This window comes from Stegodyphus dumicola, chromosome 1, assembly GCF_044657685.1.
Source record: "Stegodyphus dumicola isolate Sdum_Otavi_A_Nest chromosome 1, ASM4465768v1".
NCBI classification, from domain to species: domain Eukaryota; kingdom Metazoa; phylum Arthropoda; class Arachnida; order Araneae; family Eresidae; genus Stegodyphus; species Stegodyphus dumicola.
In genome coordinates this window covers 245,621,530-245,641,229 of record NC_140768.1, presented here as the reverse complement: position 1 = coordinate 245,641,229, position 19,700 = coordinate 245,621,530, and the positions used below count along the sequence as shown (strand labels likewise).

Genomic DNA, 19,700 nt, shown 5'->3' with positions numbered 1-19,700 from the left:
TGTCTAAATGAAAATGTGATCACTTTGTGTGTTAAGAAGACGTTTCGTATCAATGGTATTTTCACTTAAAACAATCTTTTTGGTGAATAGAAAGATACATTTTGAGAAAATAATTACAATATCGTTTACATTTAAACGTATAAATTAAAATTAATCTTCTAATCAATAAGAACAAACATAATTGAATTAACTTCATTTTTCTCTTCACTCGCAATGGCTTCCTGATGCGGAACTTGGAACGTGAAATAAATTTCATGGGTGAAATTATTTGCTCGCATTTATAACTTGAACCGAATGTGGACAAAATGGCAAAAGCAGTTTTTTCGGAATTATGGCATACGGATCGGCGTTGCCAAATTTATTGACTTCTTGAAATTATGTTACAGTTTTAAAAAAAGCATGTTCGCTTCTGAAGCTTTGTAAACAAAAAAAAAAAAAAAAAAAAAAAAATGTTCTTTATTATTTATTTTCAGTTTCTTTTTTATGCATTCTTCGAGTGTCTATATGTATGATTATTTATGTTATTTCATATTTATGTTTCATAGTTTATTTTTAGCCCAAAGGGGCTTGGGATTTTGCTTCGATTCACTACAAGCATTGTTTCACTTTTCAAATTGTTGCCACCAAATATTATTGTTCTGTATTATATTTGAAGAAATTAAATAATGAAGAATTTGCATAAATGTATGTATGTTTCTCTCACTGTAATAAAACAACGGTACGAAGAGCCATCAAATTTTGAATAACGTAATCTTTGCCCGAAAATGGGTATCTGGAAACCCAAATTTGAAATTTGGAATTTGTTTTATTATCTATTTCATATTTTGTAACACTTTAACGAATTTTTGACTAAAATACTCACGGTTTTCAAAGCGAGCAATGGCAATGTTGTACAAAAAAAAAAAAAAAAAAAAAAAAAAATTTATCTCCAGTGCCCGAGACTGTATCGGAAATTCTATAGATATGCTCATTTTAAAATTATTTTGCGATATTGCTTTTGATTTGAATATTATAGATTAAGTGCGAAGAACATGATATTTAATAAATAAACTTAACACATAAAATGTTAATAAACGCCTCTTTGGACGTAATTTAAAATCTGAAACCTTTCAGTTTTTTTTTATATATTATACTTTATTTTCGGAACTCAAGTATGTCACCTGAAATTATGAAATGGGTCACTCGGTGATGTGTGGGTCATAGGTTGCCGAGGCCTGCAGTAACTCTTATAAAAATGCTAGTTCTAGGAAAACTTTCAAATTATTTTACTGTTAAATATACCAAAGAAACTGTAAGAAGCGCTCAGTATTTGTATGATCAACAAATTTAGCGTACAGGAAATTGATGTTGTGCATTAATAAAATAAGAGCTCTAATCTAGAAATTGTCCAAAGACAATACGAGACGGTGTGCCTATCATATAGGGTAGCAAAGGGACAAGTATGATTTAACAGAAAGTATAGCTAAAGAGTAAAGAAATGCAGTAAAGACCGACTTCAAACAGACGATATATAGGCACCTGCCGATAGCGCCGAATTTTGGCGGCGATCAACTGAATTATTCTCGTAGACGTCTACTAGTTTATGTTACAACAACTAATTAATGTTTATATAAATTTCTTTGAAATATAAATGTTTTTAATTTAATGGGACATCAACTATACTAATCCCCTTCGGCCCTGAAATTACTAGAGCCGGGTCTAAAGTATCATGCGTTTAAGAATAGAAACAGAAAATGTTTTAGGAAGAGAAGTGAGAGCGGAAGAGTTAAAGTAGAGAAAGGTGATAAGAAATACTAATGAAACCATATAAATGTTTAAACTGTAAATTTTAATAAATTCTAACCATTTAAATATTAAATCTGTTTTTTTATTATTTATTTATTTATTTATTTATTTATTTATTTTTATTTTATTTTTGCTGTAACCTGAGTTTGTAATTTCAAATTTTCAAGTTTTAATTTCTGCCACGTTATATGTTTTACCTTATCTTCGCTTTCAAATTTTTCTTTTATAATTATTGCTGATCATAATTCAACCTATGCACCAAGAATCTCGAACAGTTCATTTAGAACTTACAAAAGTTGTCTTCATTCAAAGCTGGCATTTTAATAAAAATTTTGAGAAGGCGTAGATGCATTGTTAATAATAAAACACAAGATTCTGTAATGAAAATTATTTTTTAAGTGTTAATAGAAATTTCACAGTTTTCCTAAAAATATGTAATTTATTTTTGCCATAATTGCGACAAACTTCTAAAAAATTGCATGGTTCGTAGATGAATAGTTAATTTATTTCCCAACTCAAAAAACAACAAAAAGTTAATATTAATTTTATTCATTTTGACCCAGTTTTTTATATACAAGATGCATTATAAGAGACGTAAAGCAACAACAAGACGTAAAGCAACAATAGGAGTAGTAAAAAATACACATAACACAACATCTTCTCTTTCAAACATTCCTATAATTTAGTTTGTCATTACTTTAGATGAATTATAAATTAGCAACATTCAATTATTTTACATCGAGAATACTACATATAATATCCTTTAGATTACTTTTAACAACACAAAATATCTGTTGCGAAAGATGCATTTTTACATAGTCTTCAAATATTTCTATTTACTGTATATTGCTGTATTAAGTTTACAAAGTTTCGGCTAACACCGAAGATTTTCTGCTTCTTGTTTGGATGGCTGCATGATATATGCATATATCTTTTATTTATAATTGTCCATAACGTGCATTACATTTGTAGTCAAATCAAGCTATATAAAAGAATTTGTGAAAATGTAAGCCAATTTAAATATTTAAACATACGTTTAATATTCATTAAAGGAGGAAAGACAGATAAACGCTTTCTGTTAAAGTCATGTCCTCAAATGATTGGTAATTCAATGCATACTGAAAATAAGTTTGTATATTTTTAGCCTATTTGAAACGTTCATAAAGCAGTCTACGTTTAGAAAAGAAAATAATACATGGCACACATAATTTTAATTTAACTTGATTGTACAATTAATTTTGCTAATTTCTGTAAAAATAATTATTCATTATTTTCGCTCATAAGTTCTTCAGATAAAATGATCACATATATAGCATTATTAACGCACATGAAATATGCAATAGACATTGATTGCATCTAAAAGTACATAGTACTCAGTCATATGCTAGATCATTTTAAGAAGAGTTCATTTCTAGTGTTCAGTGTTCGGTTCAGAATGTGATACGTATGAGAAATAATTAATGATAAGGCTCAGTTGTTGACACTGATGATCTGATTTATCCATCCAATGTAAGATGAGACTTTGACATAGACTCCAGGAACGTTCTCTTTCCCACATCCAAATCCCCAGGATACCAATCCGGTCAACTCATAATAACCTTCGTTTTCACATGTCAAAGGACCGCCACCATCGCCCTGAAGAACAGAAAATTTAAGATAAGAATTTATGTTCATACAAAATTTTTAAGTATATATATTTATAAATTTCTTACAGTATTGTTACTCACTTACGTATTTGTAATTTATCCCTTATTTATACGCAAAGCAATACAGATTCTTAGGTTACGTTCTTCGTTACGTAAAGAAAACTTTTTTTTTTTACTTTGATATATATACATGCTTGTAAAGGTGACGATGCTGAATAACATCGCGTTATTTATTTTATTTAAGCATCTTTTAAAAATTACTTTTTTACTTGAATTAAATTTTAATTTAAAAGGTACTTTTTTACTCATTTTAGTTACTTTAAAACTACTTCTTTACTTTATTTATTACGTTTTCTTCCTTTAAAAATTACTTTATTAAGCTACTTTTAAATATTTACTTAATATTGGAATTTTACTTCTTTCTGTTAATTTACCTGGGTTGTACCAGAGTAAACGTCTATGGTTAACTAAAAATAACAGTTAATCCGACGACAGTTAAATAAAAGCACAGGAAAGAGGAATAACCACACTATAATGAACAGAAAAATACTTTTACCAATTTATCTCTATTTTCAAGCAGCTTGATATGGAGAATAAATTCATCTGGTTACGTAAAGTAAAAGAGTATTACGAATAAAAAGAACCCATTGTAAATAATAAAAGAATATAAATATATTTACAGATGAAGAAATGAATCTATATATGGTATTCAATAACAGTATTTACAAGAGAATTTGAAAAATCTCACTGAATACAAATCCGTATAATAAGGTTGAATTGTTGTGGTTAAAAAGATCCTAAATACTATGATACTATAAATGTAAAATGCCATTCAATACTTTTAGTACCTAAAAGTATTACTAAAAGTATTGAATGGCATTTACATTTTAGAAGCAAATAACACTTTTCTATTTAAATAGAAACAATTTTTCTTTGAAAACATCTCATCAAAAATTAAATACAGTAAATTATAAAATACCATGCATATTTTGAGAAATTAGTGTTCCTAAATAAAGTTTTTAAAATGTTTCCTCAAAAGACAGTTACAAAAATCCTTCATTTTGAGAAACTACTTATGCATCGTGTTTGAGATATTAAAATGATTTAATAAGTTTATGACGCATAGTTTGTATTATTTTAACGCAGTTAATTTATTAAATGATTTTTAATTATTTTTTACTTTCTAAAAAAGTGCTATTACATTCATAACAAAAGTTCTAGTAGTTATTAATATTACATCGTTTCGCTATCGAAATTTATATATTTCCACAGTAAAATTAAATTAAAAATGATTTTAAAGATAAATAAAAATGTTAATATTCTCATAAAATTCAATAAAAAAATGGGTGATGAAATATTAATATAGAGAGTTGATCTTTATCTGATATTTTATAAAGCAGACATTCGTACCCCCCCCCAATATAAATTTGCATAGAAAATTTAATAGTAATACAAATGCTTCCATGAAGTATTATTTAAATTTAAGTAAGGTGTTATACTATCATTTTTTATAAAACTTTATATATATATGTTATGTTTCGAATTTTAATCATATTAATATGTGTTTTAAGTTATCATTATTCTGGTATTTTTATTTGTACTCATGTGTATTTTAATCTGGTAAAAAGAGTTTTTTAAAATTGTTAAAGCCTTATTTAGTAGGTTAAAGCCTTATTTAGACTGTAGTGTAACAAAGACAGGTAACGGTTGCAAGAGCCACCTGGTTTATTGGTTTATGGCCTTTTCCTAACAGTGAAAGCAGTTACGTTGTTGTCGCTTTCTTCGCTGGTGGCATTTGTAACGAAAATCGTCTTCCTTTCGCTTTGTTGTATTTGCAATGTTTCTTTCAGTAAGCTTAGTAATTGGATTCTCGTAAAGCTTAGTTTCCGCTTGTTAGTTGGGGTGTCCACTTTCTTCCCACGTTGTGTGTACAGATGTTTTTGGACTCTATTGTCTGATTTTTCTTGTTTTTATTCGTTGTGGGGGTGTAATTTTCTCAGTTTAGATAAAGTAAAATTATGGCACTGGTGTGATTTTAATTTTATGATTTTTTTGTAAGCCAATGAAATTTTCGGGGGGGCGGAGAGGAGAGTTTACCTCGGTGCTTACACCTTGTTAGAATTCATTCTGATTCTGATTTTCGAGCTAAGAGAAAGAGGAGAAAAGAGTGAGGGCTTGACCCCTTGCGGGTCTTGCTCTCGCGAGCGCCGGCTGTTGATTCAGATTTCGGAGTTTGATTTTGGAGCTTGCTAAGAAAGCGTTTAAGAAAGAGTGTGGGGGCTTGACACCTTGCGGGTATTGCTCTCGCAAGCGGCGTGTACCAGCGGGCTCCGGTTATGGTTTTTCCTTTGGAGTCTGATATGGAGTGATGTTGAGCAGCGGCGATGTGAAAAAAAAAAAGCGAAAGAGGGGCAATTAGCCCTGCTGCCGGCTTTGCCGTGCGGCCGGTTGCCGGAGCAAGAGGGCTTGGGTTGCGTTTTCCTTTCCTCTAGAGGATACAGTCTTTTCTGCGAAATGTTTAAAAGTTTTTGTGCGAGATGCAAGGAACATTTTACTGTCGAGATGTCTAGCCCCTTCGCGCCGACTGTCGCGTCTACGTGCCAGCAACGAACACACTCACTTCCCGGCCGACACGCAGGCGTGCCAGAGCGTTTTCCCGTTCAGTCCCGACTGTCACGTATTTGTGCCAGTGTCCTGGAACGTTTTAAAAACTATAATTTCTGCCACAAGATGGCATTGTATGCCCATATGGTTTCAGATACATGTTACATTAGACCTTCTACTCGAAATGAGAGAAGCATGACTCACATACACGTGTTTTTGATTATATAAACAAAGGTGAAATAAATGTTTCCGAACGGCGTGATTTATGACGTCTCTTTAAATTCGCACGTGGTAGTTGTTTATTGTAAGTAGAGAAGTTTTATTTTCGCTAAAGCGTTGGGTATTTCGGTGTAAATTAGATCTTGTTAGATATGAATTCTTTCTGTTTTAGAAAATAATTAGATGTTGTTGAACGTGAATTCTTTCTGTTTTTACCGTTGCAATCACACCAAGATCAGCAGAATAATTAAATCCGCTCAGATTAACTGAAAGACATTTTCCAAAACTTTTTTCAGAAGAGACTGCTAAGAAAATGAGACGACGATGCTTCGTTTGTTCACATTCCCGGATATAGAGCAAATCTACCAAGAAAATTTAGAACAGATTTTCCCTCTTTACCCGAATCTCCGGATAATCTCTTCTGAACTCTCAAATTTGATATTCCCGAAGTGAATATGCCTGACACTTGGAAGTTCCGGATCGACTTGTAGTTATTACTTTCCGGCTCTTGTGGTTCCTGGCGCCTAGACGTTCCGCACATAATTATGTTCCTGAAGGACGAATTTTTTCCTAATCTGGCGGTTAGTTTTACAAAAAGGACTTCATCCCATTTCCAGATATTCTTGTACAGAATGGACTTCAGGGCGAGAGTGTTAGTTAAAGTGTAATCAAAGTGTTGGCTCAAGGAAATAGACTTCCTCCGTGACTAGGAAAACTGGACACTCCCCTCAAGGTTGTGTATTCCGAAAAATATGTTGCTGTTTAAAAGATTATTTTCCCTCTCTCTTAGTATTCCCAAATGCCATAGTGGAACAGTTAATAATGATTTATCTACCTGTTTATATTGTTATTACTTATATAAATTAAATATTACAGTTAGTAAAATTGAGAAGTGATTTATTATTTGAAGTGATGGCCAGTTTTGGGATGTTTAAAATTTGTTTTACCTACTGAGTTTGTGAGTCAGAAAATGTTAGTTACTAATTAATGAGAACCATTTGTTTGGAGAATTAAAATATGTTACACCTTCTTAATTTGTGAAAAAATTTTAATTATTAATTAAATGTTTTAATTATTGTAAGGTGAAATTTTTTGTGAAAGATGCGACATTTTCATAGTAAAATTATGTGGTGGAATACTGAACGGTTTATCCTATATTTTCTATTATTATATTCAAGAATTTAATAAATGTGTTTGATTTATAATTTTAATTGCACTTGTTTATTTTGTATGTTAACTTACTTTGGTCTGTCATGTCACTCCATTTGTTTGAGCCGGTAGGCTTTTAAGAAACATGAAGCTTTTATTGAATATGTGTTATTGATTTTTCCTTTTGCACAGGTTACTCACAACGCGAACCTAAAATTTAACTTGTACTACCACGATACGATTGTTTATACGATTGTTGTTCTTATGATATATAATATGTTCTTATGATGATTATATATATTTTTTTTAGTTTTTTTTTATCCGGCACCAGTTAAGTCAAAGTTAAAAGTTTCATTATATAATAAGTTTAAAACACGTAATTTTCAGATATTTAACAATTAAATTTTCAGAGATTTAACAAAACTCACAAAAGCATAAAATACCTAATTTTCAGATATTTAATATATTGCAGCTTAAAAAACTGTGGTAATACTTGAGCTAGTACTAATGAATTTAACCATTACGAGAAAAAAGTTTGGGAAAATGACGACTTTTTGGATTTTCTAAGAATTCTGATAGTCTGAACCAGAAGTTGAGATCCAGCATTCATCAATTTAGTAAGTTCTGCAACTATGGAAAGAAACTCTACTAGGGAAAGATGTTGGAGTTAGATTTTCAGTACGAGGTCTATTTAATTTGTGACTTGAACTGACTTATTTTCCATGCTTTTGATTTAAGAATGTTTGATTTTTAGTTATGTTTCTATTAAACTTCGTGAATTTATTCCCATTTTGGAAGACATCATTATTTAAAATATTTAAACTGTTTTAAGTGGCTACTTAATATTAATTTTGATCCATATGATTGAATGTTTTGCTTAAAAAATTCAAATTATAACGTATTTTACAACTTCATCTTAAACATAAAACGCAACAGCATGAGTACAACTTTTATTTGTTCACTGACATTTCTTATTCATATACATATTACAAATTACACATTATGGTTGTGCTTTAAGGTGTTAAGACATATAATAAATAATTATTAAAAAGTAACTTTTAGAATTAGTTATTACAATGAATCATACCATAAATAACAGTGTTATGAACACAACTGAATAAATCATTGTGTGTGATAAATGTTAAAGTTATATAATGAATATTTAAATTCTTTAAACATTATTCGCGTTTTAAAGTGTTCGGGATTATAATATAAGCAATCATTAAAAGGTAATTGACAGAGCTATAATTAAATGAATCACATTGTGAATAACTTTATAGTCCTATAGTGCATTCAACTCAGTAGTTTGAAAAAGTGATAATAATTACAGACATACCATTCAATACCTTTCTTTAATTTTAAGTTTTAGAGAATTACTATGTTATTTACCTGACAGGCATCGTTTTCTGCTTCTCCGCCAGCGCAGAAGCTTCCTGCTGGTAAAATGAATCTTTTTTCCGTCACTTTGTTTACCTGTTCCGTACACAGCTTCTCCTCTACGATAGGCAGTTCAGCTTCCCGTATTTTCAAAGCGATTGGGCCAGCTGCAAATTAAAAACAAAATTGGTTAAATCTTGCACGAAGTTATTGCAACTATTTGCACATGTATAGTAAACTGTTCATGGTATTGAACGTTTTAATACGGGTTAAATCAGTTGTCTCAAACTGGAGGTCCTCAAAGCAATTTTATGTGGCCCGCGAAGACATTTTAATTATAAATTTCTTGCTAATACAATATTACAAAGGTTTCAAGCTTTTAATTATCTGAAGTCCGAGGTTGAATTATTTTCATAACCATTAAAACTAAAGTGAATAACACATTAGAAATCCATAAATGTAGTTAACTAGTTTACAATGTAATACAAATCTTATTGTACGATTTGGAGATACAGATTTTATTAACTTATAAGATATTTCTCTCGCCTTCTTAGCATGCCTTCGTGGTGTAATGGTCAACACGCTTCAGTTAAGAATTTTAGCACTAAGAATAATCTGTTTGTTCGGAAATACATTCATATGTGAAGAGCACTTTTACACAGTTAAAATTATCTGAAAAAAAGATTGACGACGAGCATCTACAATCCGTGATGAAGATAATTTCTAACAATTTTTCTCCTAAGCTGCAAGCTTAATCAAAATTGAAGCACTAGTAAGTGTTAAGCTGTAATAAGAAATAAAAGAAATTTATAGCTATTTACATATAAATATATGTATTTTTATTTATGCGTCAAAGAGAAATTTATTAAATAAGAGAAAGAGACTAAGTTGTCATTATTTACTCTTAAGTTTTGTCCTCAGAAAATTTGCATAGAACAGTTAAGAAAGTTTTCATAACTTCTCTCAGTTTAAATTACAGTAAGTAATTTCATGATTAATTAAACACAGTAAAAGTATATTAAATCTGAGTCTGAAATTCTGCCTGAAAATTAAAATTTAGCTGTCAATATATTTGAATTACAAAGTGTTTAATAAAATTGTTTTGCAAGTATCGAATTTTAGATTTCAGATAGAAAATAAATAAAAGTTTGCATTTTTTGTATATTATTATTATTAGTTTGTTTTTATTAGTAATACTACCATTATGAGGTGTTTCTCCCGCCTTCTTGGTGTAGTGGTCTGCACGCTGGACCCGTATTCCAGAGGTCCGTGGTTCGATTCCCAACGAAGGCGTTGCTCAATTTTTATCTCTCCGGCTCGAAATAACCTAATGTGTCTACAAGTGACGTCCGAACTAAAAAAGGTGGCGGATGACGATTTTCCGCCACCAGGATGTGGCGATTGGGTCCCCTAATCCCCAGTCGCCCTTTAAAAGGGGAAGTATATAAGGTGTTTCTATCGCCTTCCTAGCGTACCTTCGTAGTATAGTGCTGTGCACGCTGGGCGCGTACACCAGAAGTCCGCGGTTCGATTCCGGGCGAAGACGTTGCTCATTTTTAATCTCTCCTTCGAAATAACCTAATGTCTCTACACTTGTTTTGAAAAATACTTACTAAGGGAAATTTAAAATTTAATTCAAAATATTTTATTATATTGTTAATAAAAATTTTGGCCCATTAGTTGTTTTCAGATCATGAATACAGACCAAGGGCAACTGGAGTTTGAGACTACTGTGCTAAGTAAGCCACGCATAAAAAATTATGCATATTCGAGCGCCGGTTAGTTAACAGACTTCAGATTACTTCATGAATATAATGTTAGACATTAGCACATTAAGTAGATTATTCAAAAAGTAGAAATAAACAAATATTCAGAAAATAAACAAATAAATTAATCTTTACTAGTATAACGTAGCTAAATATTTAGTCACATCACATTTACAAAACTTTTTACCTTGTTTGATTTATAATAATAATTCCAATCCAACTCTTCCTAATACTTCCGAAACTCTTAATCTGTTAGCTTTTTTATTCATATGAATTCCCTCAACATATGGCACAAAGTTCGTTTGCTTTTGCTCCTCCTGTTAATTTCTATATATTGTTTTGTATCTGAAGAAATCTATATGACTTATATCTCGCTTCCCTCTAAATCAATAGAGTTTTGTTCAAAATCTACACTAATCATACGCTGCTTTTTTTGTCTTTTAAATAATATGCGTCCTGGTTAATGTAGTTTAGAATCTTAAGCACAGCATTCTTTGCAAAAATTTTGAACTCCCTGAAAATTGAGGATCCTAGTAGGAAATTGAGGATCCTAGTAGGAAATTGAGGATCCTAGGAGGTAATCGCCCTAGTACGAGATGAGAAAAATACTCAGAAGAACTGCAAACGAAACAATCTATTCACAGGTTCAACATACCCCCCCCCCAAAAAAAAAAAAAAAAATTCTGTTACTTTTTTGAAACAAGAAAATAAAATACGAAAACAGTTTTTCAAATGTGCGTTAAAAGGGCGAGTGGGGTTTAGGGGATCCAGTCGCCAAATCCTGGTGATAGAGAATCATCCACCACAACTGGTTTTTTAGTTCGAGCGCCACTGTAGAGATATTAAGTTATTTAGAAGCAGGAAGACGTGAAAAATGAGCAATGCCCTCTCCGGAACTCGAACCACGGAACTCTCGAATATGCGCCGAGCGTGCTGACCACTACACCCCGAAGGCATGTTAAGAAGTCGGGAGAAATACCTTATAGGGTAATAAACAGAATTACCTAATTTGAACTTGTGTGCGATTTTTATGAAAACAATAAATAAAACCATTTTCAAATAGAAGTATGTTTTTTAGGTCGAGTGTCAAATACTGTTAGAAAATCTAATTAAGTTTACATACAAAATAATAAAAAATGTAGAAGTGTGAAAAACTTTTAATAATTTTCTTTTTATAGATGTTTCATAACAAAAGAAACTGACCAAATCACATGTAAATTTATGTCTTGGCTATGTTAATTTTTTTTCCAAATATTAGCCGGGCAGTTAACAGAGAATTAAACATTATGACATGCAGAACATAGCAAACTTACTTTCACTCATATAACCATAACCTGTGACAGTGCATCTCTTCCCTGGTTGACTTTCAGCACCACGAGCTGGTAAGCAGACTAAACACACGCTTTCTTGCAATTGCACGGGATTTTCCAGTCGTAGCAATGCTATGTCGTTGTCCAATGTTTGTCCGTTATGGTTATGGTGGATATAGGAAGTGGACACTTTCTGCGTCTGCGCTCCAGGACTTCCATATTGACTGGCAAGATCAAAGTCTCCCACTCGAACATAAATGGCTTCACCATTTCGAACAAGCCTGGTAGAAAAATATGAAGATCTTCTATAAAGCATAATGAAATCTAATCACTCCCTAAATTAATGATAATGTTCTATATTCCGATTAAAAGAAGATTCTAAATGAGCAGTCTTTTCTGGAAAAAATCATTAAAAGTTTAAACTATGGCAACAAAATAAATTTTACGAAAAGATAACATCAAAATGAAAAAGAAGCCAAAAAAAAAAAAAAAATGCTATGTCGTTGTCCAATGTTTGTCCGTTATGGTTATGGTGGACAGGCTTTCACGGCATGATAAATGTTTTTTGATCCAGAACTAAGTTTTTTTTATAAAGAAATATTTCCATTTTTAAAATGGATTTTAATTTGAAATGATACATTTTTTTATTTGAAATTCGCATTTCATTTATTTCAGTCAAAGTGGTGGTGGTGGTGGTGGTGTATTTAATTATGGCAAAGCACACTAGGGCTATCTGCCTAAGAGGAGGGATGCCTTTCGTGGAGGACTTTCTAAGGGAAACTGGCTCGTATACACGTTACACATGGGGAAAACCACGAAAACACCCATGCAGCCAGCCCGTTCGCGGGATTCGAACCTCGGACCGAACTACCAGTGTTCAGCGACTTTACCGCTCGGCCGCTGGTGGGCCTCTTTCAGTCAAAGAAAAAGCGCGTTGGTTTAAAAGTTTGGTAGCCTTTTGTTTTAAAAAGCATGATTATAATAAACATAGGATTAAAAGTAGATATATTCGAAAGCAATGCAAATTCCGATACTCATGACAATAAGTAAAATTTCTGCAATTAAGTAATTAAAACTACACCTTTTTGTTTACTGTTGAAATGCAAAAGAATAACACTGAGGGATAGATAAAATTGAAACATACGAAGAAAATCTTTAAATTAGGTAACATTCAGCCTTTTCAGAAATATAGACATAAATCGGACTGGATTGTTTACATTCTGACAAAGAAGGCTGTCTACCCAAGAATAACTGCAGTTATATCTTCCTAGAGAACTTCGTAAGAGAAGTAATCCCTCATTTATGTTACACATGAGAAAAACCAAAAATCTGTACCACTAGCTCGTTCGACCGGATTGGAACCGAAGTTAAATATCAGTGTTTAGAGTTCTTTTTTGTTCAGATTTTGATGGCGGTGGAGAATTAAAATCACTGGCTAACGTTTATACATTTTCATGACTTTCGAATACTTTAAAGAAATTTGAAAATTCGACTCAAAATGTTTTCGATAATTTTAATGAGAAAAAAAATCACAGATGAGAATGATCACAGATGAGAAATGTATAAATTTCTTTATTTTTAAATGTTTCAGTTTTTGTTGTTTTTACTAATCTACTAGCAGCAATAAGTGCAATATCACAAATTTAATTAATATGATTACCCCCCCCCCAAAAAAAAACTTATGACTCTGAGATGAAATGAAAGCTATATTTGTAAAGTGTTATTCTTCACACACTGTCTATAATCTTCAAAAAGTAAAAATAATAGAATGAAAATAGGTTACATTATTTTATTTCCCCTTATAATACTCCGTGCAACTAAAGCCTGCTTGAAATCCGTGAAATTTACGTTAAATTTGTTAAATTGGCATAGATAAACTTCGAAATGTTGAGATTTAACTTGAAATTTGTTTATAAATTTCAAATGGATTGACACCGTGGTTATACCAAATGAAATTATACAATACTGTAGGAAATAACGCAGTGTATAACTCTTTCGATTAGGAAAATATTCCTGTAAACATTTAACAAGGTTACTTTCAATGATCTTGTTGGCGTAACAAAAGCAATAAATGTCTAAACTTTAATTAGCATCGACCACTAGCGGTCGAACTCTAAAGCCGTTCTACATTGGCTATTCGATCTGGGTTTGATCCGGTTTCTAATCTTGGTAAACGGGCTGGTTATATGGGAGTTTTCGTGGATTTCTCCATATGTGAGGTGGATACAAGCCAGTTTCCTTGGAGGCACCCGTCCCCATATGCAAATAGTTTGCGTTGCCTTAATCAATTAACGTATCTGAATTAGGATCATGGTAGGTTACCTATATTCACAAGAAACCTTCTAAACGTTTTAGTGTTAGATCTAAAATCTAAAATACAACTCTTCGCAGAAGTGACCTGTTTCTGAGAAATCTACTTGTTCTAAAGAGAGCTTCTGTGATCAGTTGTGATAGCTTATGTTCATAAAAACATTTTTCAAAATTTACAATGAAATTACAATTCAAATTCACAAATTAAAGTGAAATACAAAACTTGTTTTCGCTATTATACAACAGAACCAGATTTAATACTAACATCTTAGGCTCACTGGAGTTCCTAACCCTTAATGCTTTCTTTTAAACTAGTTCGAAAACCTAACACCCAGGCAACAAAAATTTTATCTATAGATCAGAGAACAGTAAACTGATCAGAAATCTTTTAATGAATGCAAGTTTTTAAAGTATTTATAAATTAGATATTTTGATAAATAATAATTTTGAAACACCAGTTTAAGGCCTATACTTTTATCTAAATAATAATTAAAATCAAACAAAATAGTAGTTTATTGATGCTACTGTATAATCAATATCAGGAACTGAATCATAATATTTTCTTACAAAACTGAAGAGAATCATTCGGATTTGGAACATGTATGTAGCACAATCATCAACTGCAAGTTTACTTGCAGAAATGAAAGAGGATTATCCTATCTAGGATTATTTTTTCTTCATGATGAATTTAGGCAGCCTTGGAAACTGATACCTGGATATGCTGTGATTAAATATTTTTAAGTTGTTTCATCAGCAGGGAGAGATTTCACTCACAACGGATTATAAAGATTTTCAACCTAACCTCTGAGTTTATTCATTAACTTCATTGTTGCATGTTCAATGAATTTCTGTTAAAACAGTAACTAAAGTTAACAACTTAGGCTAAGTGAATAACGGATTTTAAAAAGATGATGTTTTTCTCTTGTTTACTGGAGCATGATAAGGTACTTAACATAGTTGAAGGATGGTATTAAGCATACTTAAGCGAAGAATAAAAAAACTCAATGGAGACCATTTGAGCGTGTTTTTTCCCATTTTTTTCTGCTAACATTTTTAGACGATTTTTTTCCATATAATGACTTTCCATAAAGAGCAGGTGATGACAATTTAAGTTTATTACTTTGAATAAGGGTCTTTCCAAAAGTATTTAAAAATTTTATTTTTCGCGAATTTTCAGATAACTCACGTTTTATACCAGAATACGTTATAAGGTATTTCTTTCACCTTTATTATTAATACTACCTGTATGTGTTTCTTCCGCCTTCTTAGCGTGCCTTCGTGGTGTAATGGTCAGCACAATCGGCGCGTATTCAAGTCCCGGCGAGGGAATTGCTCATTTTTTCACATCTTTTTTACTTTAAAAAATACGTAATGTCTCTGCATTGGCGCGGAACTAAAAAAAGGTGGTGGATGATGATTCTCCACCACTAGATTTGGCGACTGGGTCCGTTGGTCAACAGTCGCCCCTTAAAAGGGTGATTATATAGGTTATTTTTCCAGTATTCTTAGCATGCCTTCATGGTGAAGTGGTTAGCTCACTCGGCGCGTATTCGAGAGGCCCGTGGTTCAAGTCCCGGCGAGAGCATTGCTTATTTTAAAAATCTCTCCTGCTTTAAAAAAGTAACTAATGTCTCTGCAGCGTAACACTAATTATTGAAGAATATATGATTTGGCTTCGGTTTGTGATTACGGCAAAGCCTCGAGGGCTATCTGCCTAAGGGAAGGGATGCCTTCGTGGATGGCTTTCTAAGGGAAACTAGTTCGTATATACGTTACACATGGGGAGAACCACGAAAATGCAAATGCAATCACCCCTGCTCGCGGGATTGGAACCTCGGATCGAATTACCACTGTTTAGCGACTTTAGAGCTTGGCCGCTGATGGGCCTGAAGAATATGTAAAAACTCTTTATTATTATTTTAAATTTAATTAATTTTCATACACCAGCAACTATTATTAGTACTCTTTTATTTTAGACAAATTAAGTTGTTACTCAAATAAGCGATTCATTAAAATAGAGTGAAACGCTCTGAAAATGTTTCGTGTGATCAACAAAGATCAGGAACGAAAACTTGTTCGAAAAATACGGTTCTATACATAAGTTTTAAATTCTGTGCGAAGATTAATTTATTTTATTTTATTATTAAATTTGAATATATTAAGTGTAAATTAATTAGATGTGTAGATTTACTTCATCTATTTGAAAGACTAACAATAATATTTTTTTTAAATTTTAAATTACATTGCTTTCTTCAAATTAACTTATTGGGTCATCCGATAAGATCTGCAGTTTTTTTATCATAAATACAAATGAAGCAGTACAAAAAACATAAGAAAATTTCATTGAAGCATATAAGCACTGAACTCCTTCTTTAAAAGAGTTGTTAATTTTTTATTTCTAAAGAAATTATCGAAGTGATGTTTGACACTCTTTAAAGAAAAGAATTTCGTTTAGATGGCAATTCAGAGAATTTTGAAGTGACCTGTAGAAATGAAAATCCAAGTGACAAGGTTTAGCAAATATGGGATACTGACACAAAATATCCCAACTATGCTCAGTAAATATTGTCATTCATCGAAATGTAGGGCTGAGTGTGGGTGTTGTCGTGATGAGAGACAACACCCCAACAAATGGTCAGTTCTGGGCACTTTGCTTAGGTTTTCACTTTTGGAACTGCTATTTGGTAACAGTATTTTTTTCAAATTTCTTGTCTAATTTCGTGGTCAACAATTATTAGTTTGCACTTAGTTTCATACTAACAATTCTTAGTTAGTTTAGTTTTTCATAGTCCTAAAAGCATTAATTTTTTGGGAATGCAGCCCCTCTCGATGTTACTAAACGCCATGATCGTTTTTCTTGTACCAATGAAAATAATGTGATGAATAATTGTTTTCTTTATTTCTCTTCAGCAAAGGATCACAAACCGATATTCAAGTGAGCATTTTCTGCTCTGTTAAAGCATTGGAGTACCTATACATCGTAGCAGCTTACATGATAATATACTGTACTTTTAGGAATGTTTAGACTGCCTGATAGTTGAGCTCTATAACGTGGATTTTCAGCTATAACTGCTTTTAAGAGGTACTTGTTTACAATGAATAATCATCCAGAACGGATATCGTCTTCGAAGCTGAAATTTCGATATTTAAACTTATCCAACTGCCTTCGAGCTGTGTCAGGAGAAACAGCTCTTTTTCTATGTATAACACAAATTTTACAAGCAGTCTAAGTAGAACGTTTTCCTTTTTTAAAATAAAAGAGCATAACTTGATGAAAATGAAGGTGTTTCTAGGTGAATAGTGTTCTAGCGAATGCTTTTAGGTTCTTCATTCTTAACACTACATTGGGAGGAAAATTACACAAAAGTACATTCAAGAATTAAGCATCATGAGCAGAAAAAAATCATATTTTAAGTATCCGTTTCAATCAAAATCACTTCTCACTAGCAGTAGCAAAATAATTAGAAGAAAATGCGCTTTGATTTGGAAAACAGCAAAACTTTCCGAATGAACCCAATATAAAAAGTGAATTAATGTTGAAAGCAAATCATAACAGTGTAAACGGTCTTTAAATGCGAAAAATGAGCAAGAGAATAATTTTTAATATTCCATATCTTCGAAAGTCATGTCAAATCAGCGTTTAGACTTTATAAATCTCAAAAGTTCATATTCATTGGATATTGCAAATTATGCAGAGCTTAATCCAATTTATATTATATCCTTCATTGTGAATTCATGTTATTCAGATGAAAGAACCTAGTGTTAATAAATATCTTTTATTTCCCCTCTTTAGTCACGTTTCATTTTGTGATGATTTCATGCCTTACAAACCAACATTCATTTTCAATGTTTTTCATGAGTTATCGCTTTTATTTTATTAAAAATTTTGTTCAAACTTATAATGTATATTTCGTGTTAACTTTTCTTGATTACCTTTTAACTCATTTACAATATCACTTTCAAAACACAACAAACATACATACATTGAAGAAGAGAATAAATGTGCGCTATAGACAAAATTCCATAAAGTAAGTTTGATTTGGCTCGCGTAGGTTTTGTTTTTATCAAAATAAACATAATTTCATACGAATTTAAGTTAGACAAGGGCACGTTCTTTTAATTTAGCCTCTAGGCTTGTGTTAGTGTATCCAGATAGTGTTTAGTTTATTTAAGAGAATTTTATCACTCGATAGGAATAAGACTCATTACTTTTATGGTTGTAATGAAAGTACAAGTAAAGTAAATGTATGCTTAGAAGTATAGAGTAACTTAAGTGAATTTCAAAGTACAAGTGGATATTTTTGATAAACATGATGTTGGATATTGTGAACATAGGGTTGTCAAGTTAAAATTATAATTTAAACGCGAACTAAGTTAACGTATATTTTCTGAAGGAAACAAAATTAAAATGTGGCAATACCCATAATTATATTAAAAGCTAAAAAATATTTCAATATACATTTCCTCTTATCATCACATAAAAATCGCTCATTTTAATAATCATTCAAAAAACTAAAATCTTTGGCTTAAGTGTAGTCAGATATAACACCTGTTTGCCATATATCTTGCGAAACGTAATGCGTTCTTTATTTGCTGATTAAGATTTTAGAAAGTCTTTCCAGATTAAAAAAAAAAAAAGATAATTTATGAAGATTTTGATAAAATTTTGCAGTACTTATTTGAAATAAGCATTTCTTTTCAAGGCCTTACAATATCATTAAAAGATTTCAGGAACATTCTGCTTTTGTTTTCCCATTACCTTTAAATGCATACTGTTACTGCCCCTGAGAATACAAGAACAGATATCTTCTCCGAGCATGACCTTATAAACTAAAATTAATTGTCAAGTAACTAAACCAAGTAACTCAGAACTAATGAGCTAAATATTTTACATCATTTCTCCACCTCTATATTAAATGCACTCATTAGAAAAATTTAGTTAGTCTTCGGCAGCATATCTAAGCTTCTGAAGATCCTCCTGTTTTCTATTTCAATTTCCCATACTCAAATAACAACTTTTAATTTTTCTCAATACCAGGATGTTTGGAACCCTTAGATCCAACAGTGGATCACAATCGTGATTCCATGCGTATACACACATATATATATGTAAGATAAAAAATATTGTAAATATAAATTATAATTTAAAGTAACAATAGTCCCTTAATTCCTCTTTTTAATTTGGGTACTTCTCCTCTTTATTTTAAATATAACTCTCTATATTAAAAATAACTTTTCCTAAACTGCGCCACTGAAAAACTAACCTGCAGTGTCATCTGCATTGCGCAGAGGTCTTAGCCAGCAGTACTTTTTGTCCAGATGGAATTTCCGCGGGAATTGGTTCTAATCATCGTATCATTTCTTCACAACAGGTCCTTCTCAGTGAGACAAGGAGATTGCAACGCTTTTAAAAAGTTAAATCCTGGTTTTCAGAAACTATAAAGTTCAAGATAAATTGGACTATAACTCTCTTCGGAAAGCAAGTCCCGCTTGCACATTCGATTAAATACTTAGGAATTTTGTTCAACAGATTA

General features: G+C 31.6%; 1 protein-coding gene across 1 annotated transcript in view; it reads right to left on the bottom strand.

Moving 5' to 3' along the window:
* Positions 1-2,313: 2,313 nt before the first annotated feature.
* Positions 2,314-19,700, bottom strand: part of LOC118184358 (uncharacterized) — a 53,935-nt gene continuing 36,548 nt past the window's right edge. The window contains exons 5-7 of the mRNA XM_035354017.2: positions 11,860-12,137; positions 8,793-8,947; positions 2,314-3,420 (exon numbers count right to left, since the gene is read on the bottom strand). Coding sequence (XP_035209908.2) covers positions 3,256-3,420; positions 8,793-8,947; positions 11,860-12,137 — 598 coding nt within the window. The 3' untranslated portion in view covers positions 2,314-3,255. The remainder of the gene's footprint in view (positions 3,421-8,792; positions 8,948-11,859; positions 12,138-19,700) is intronic.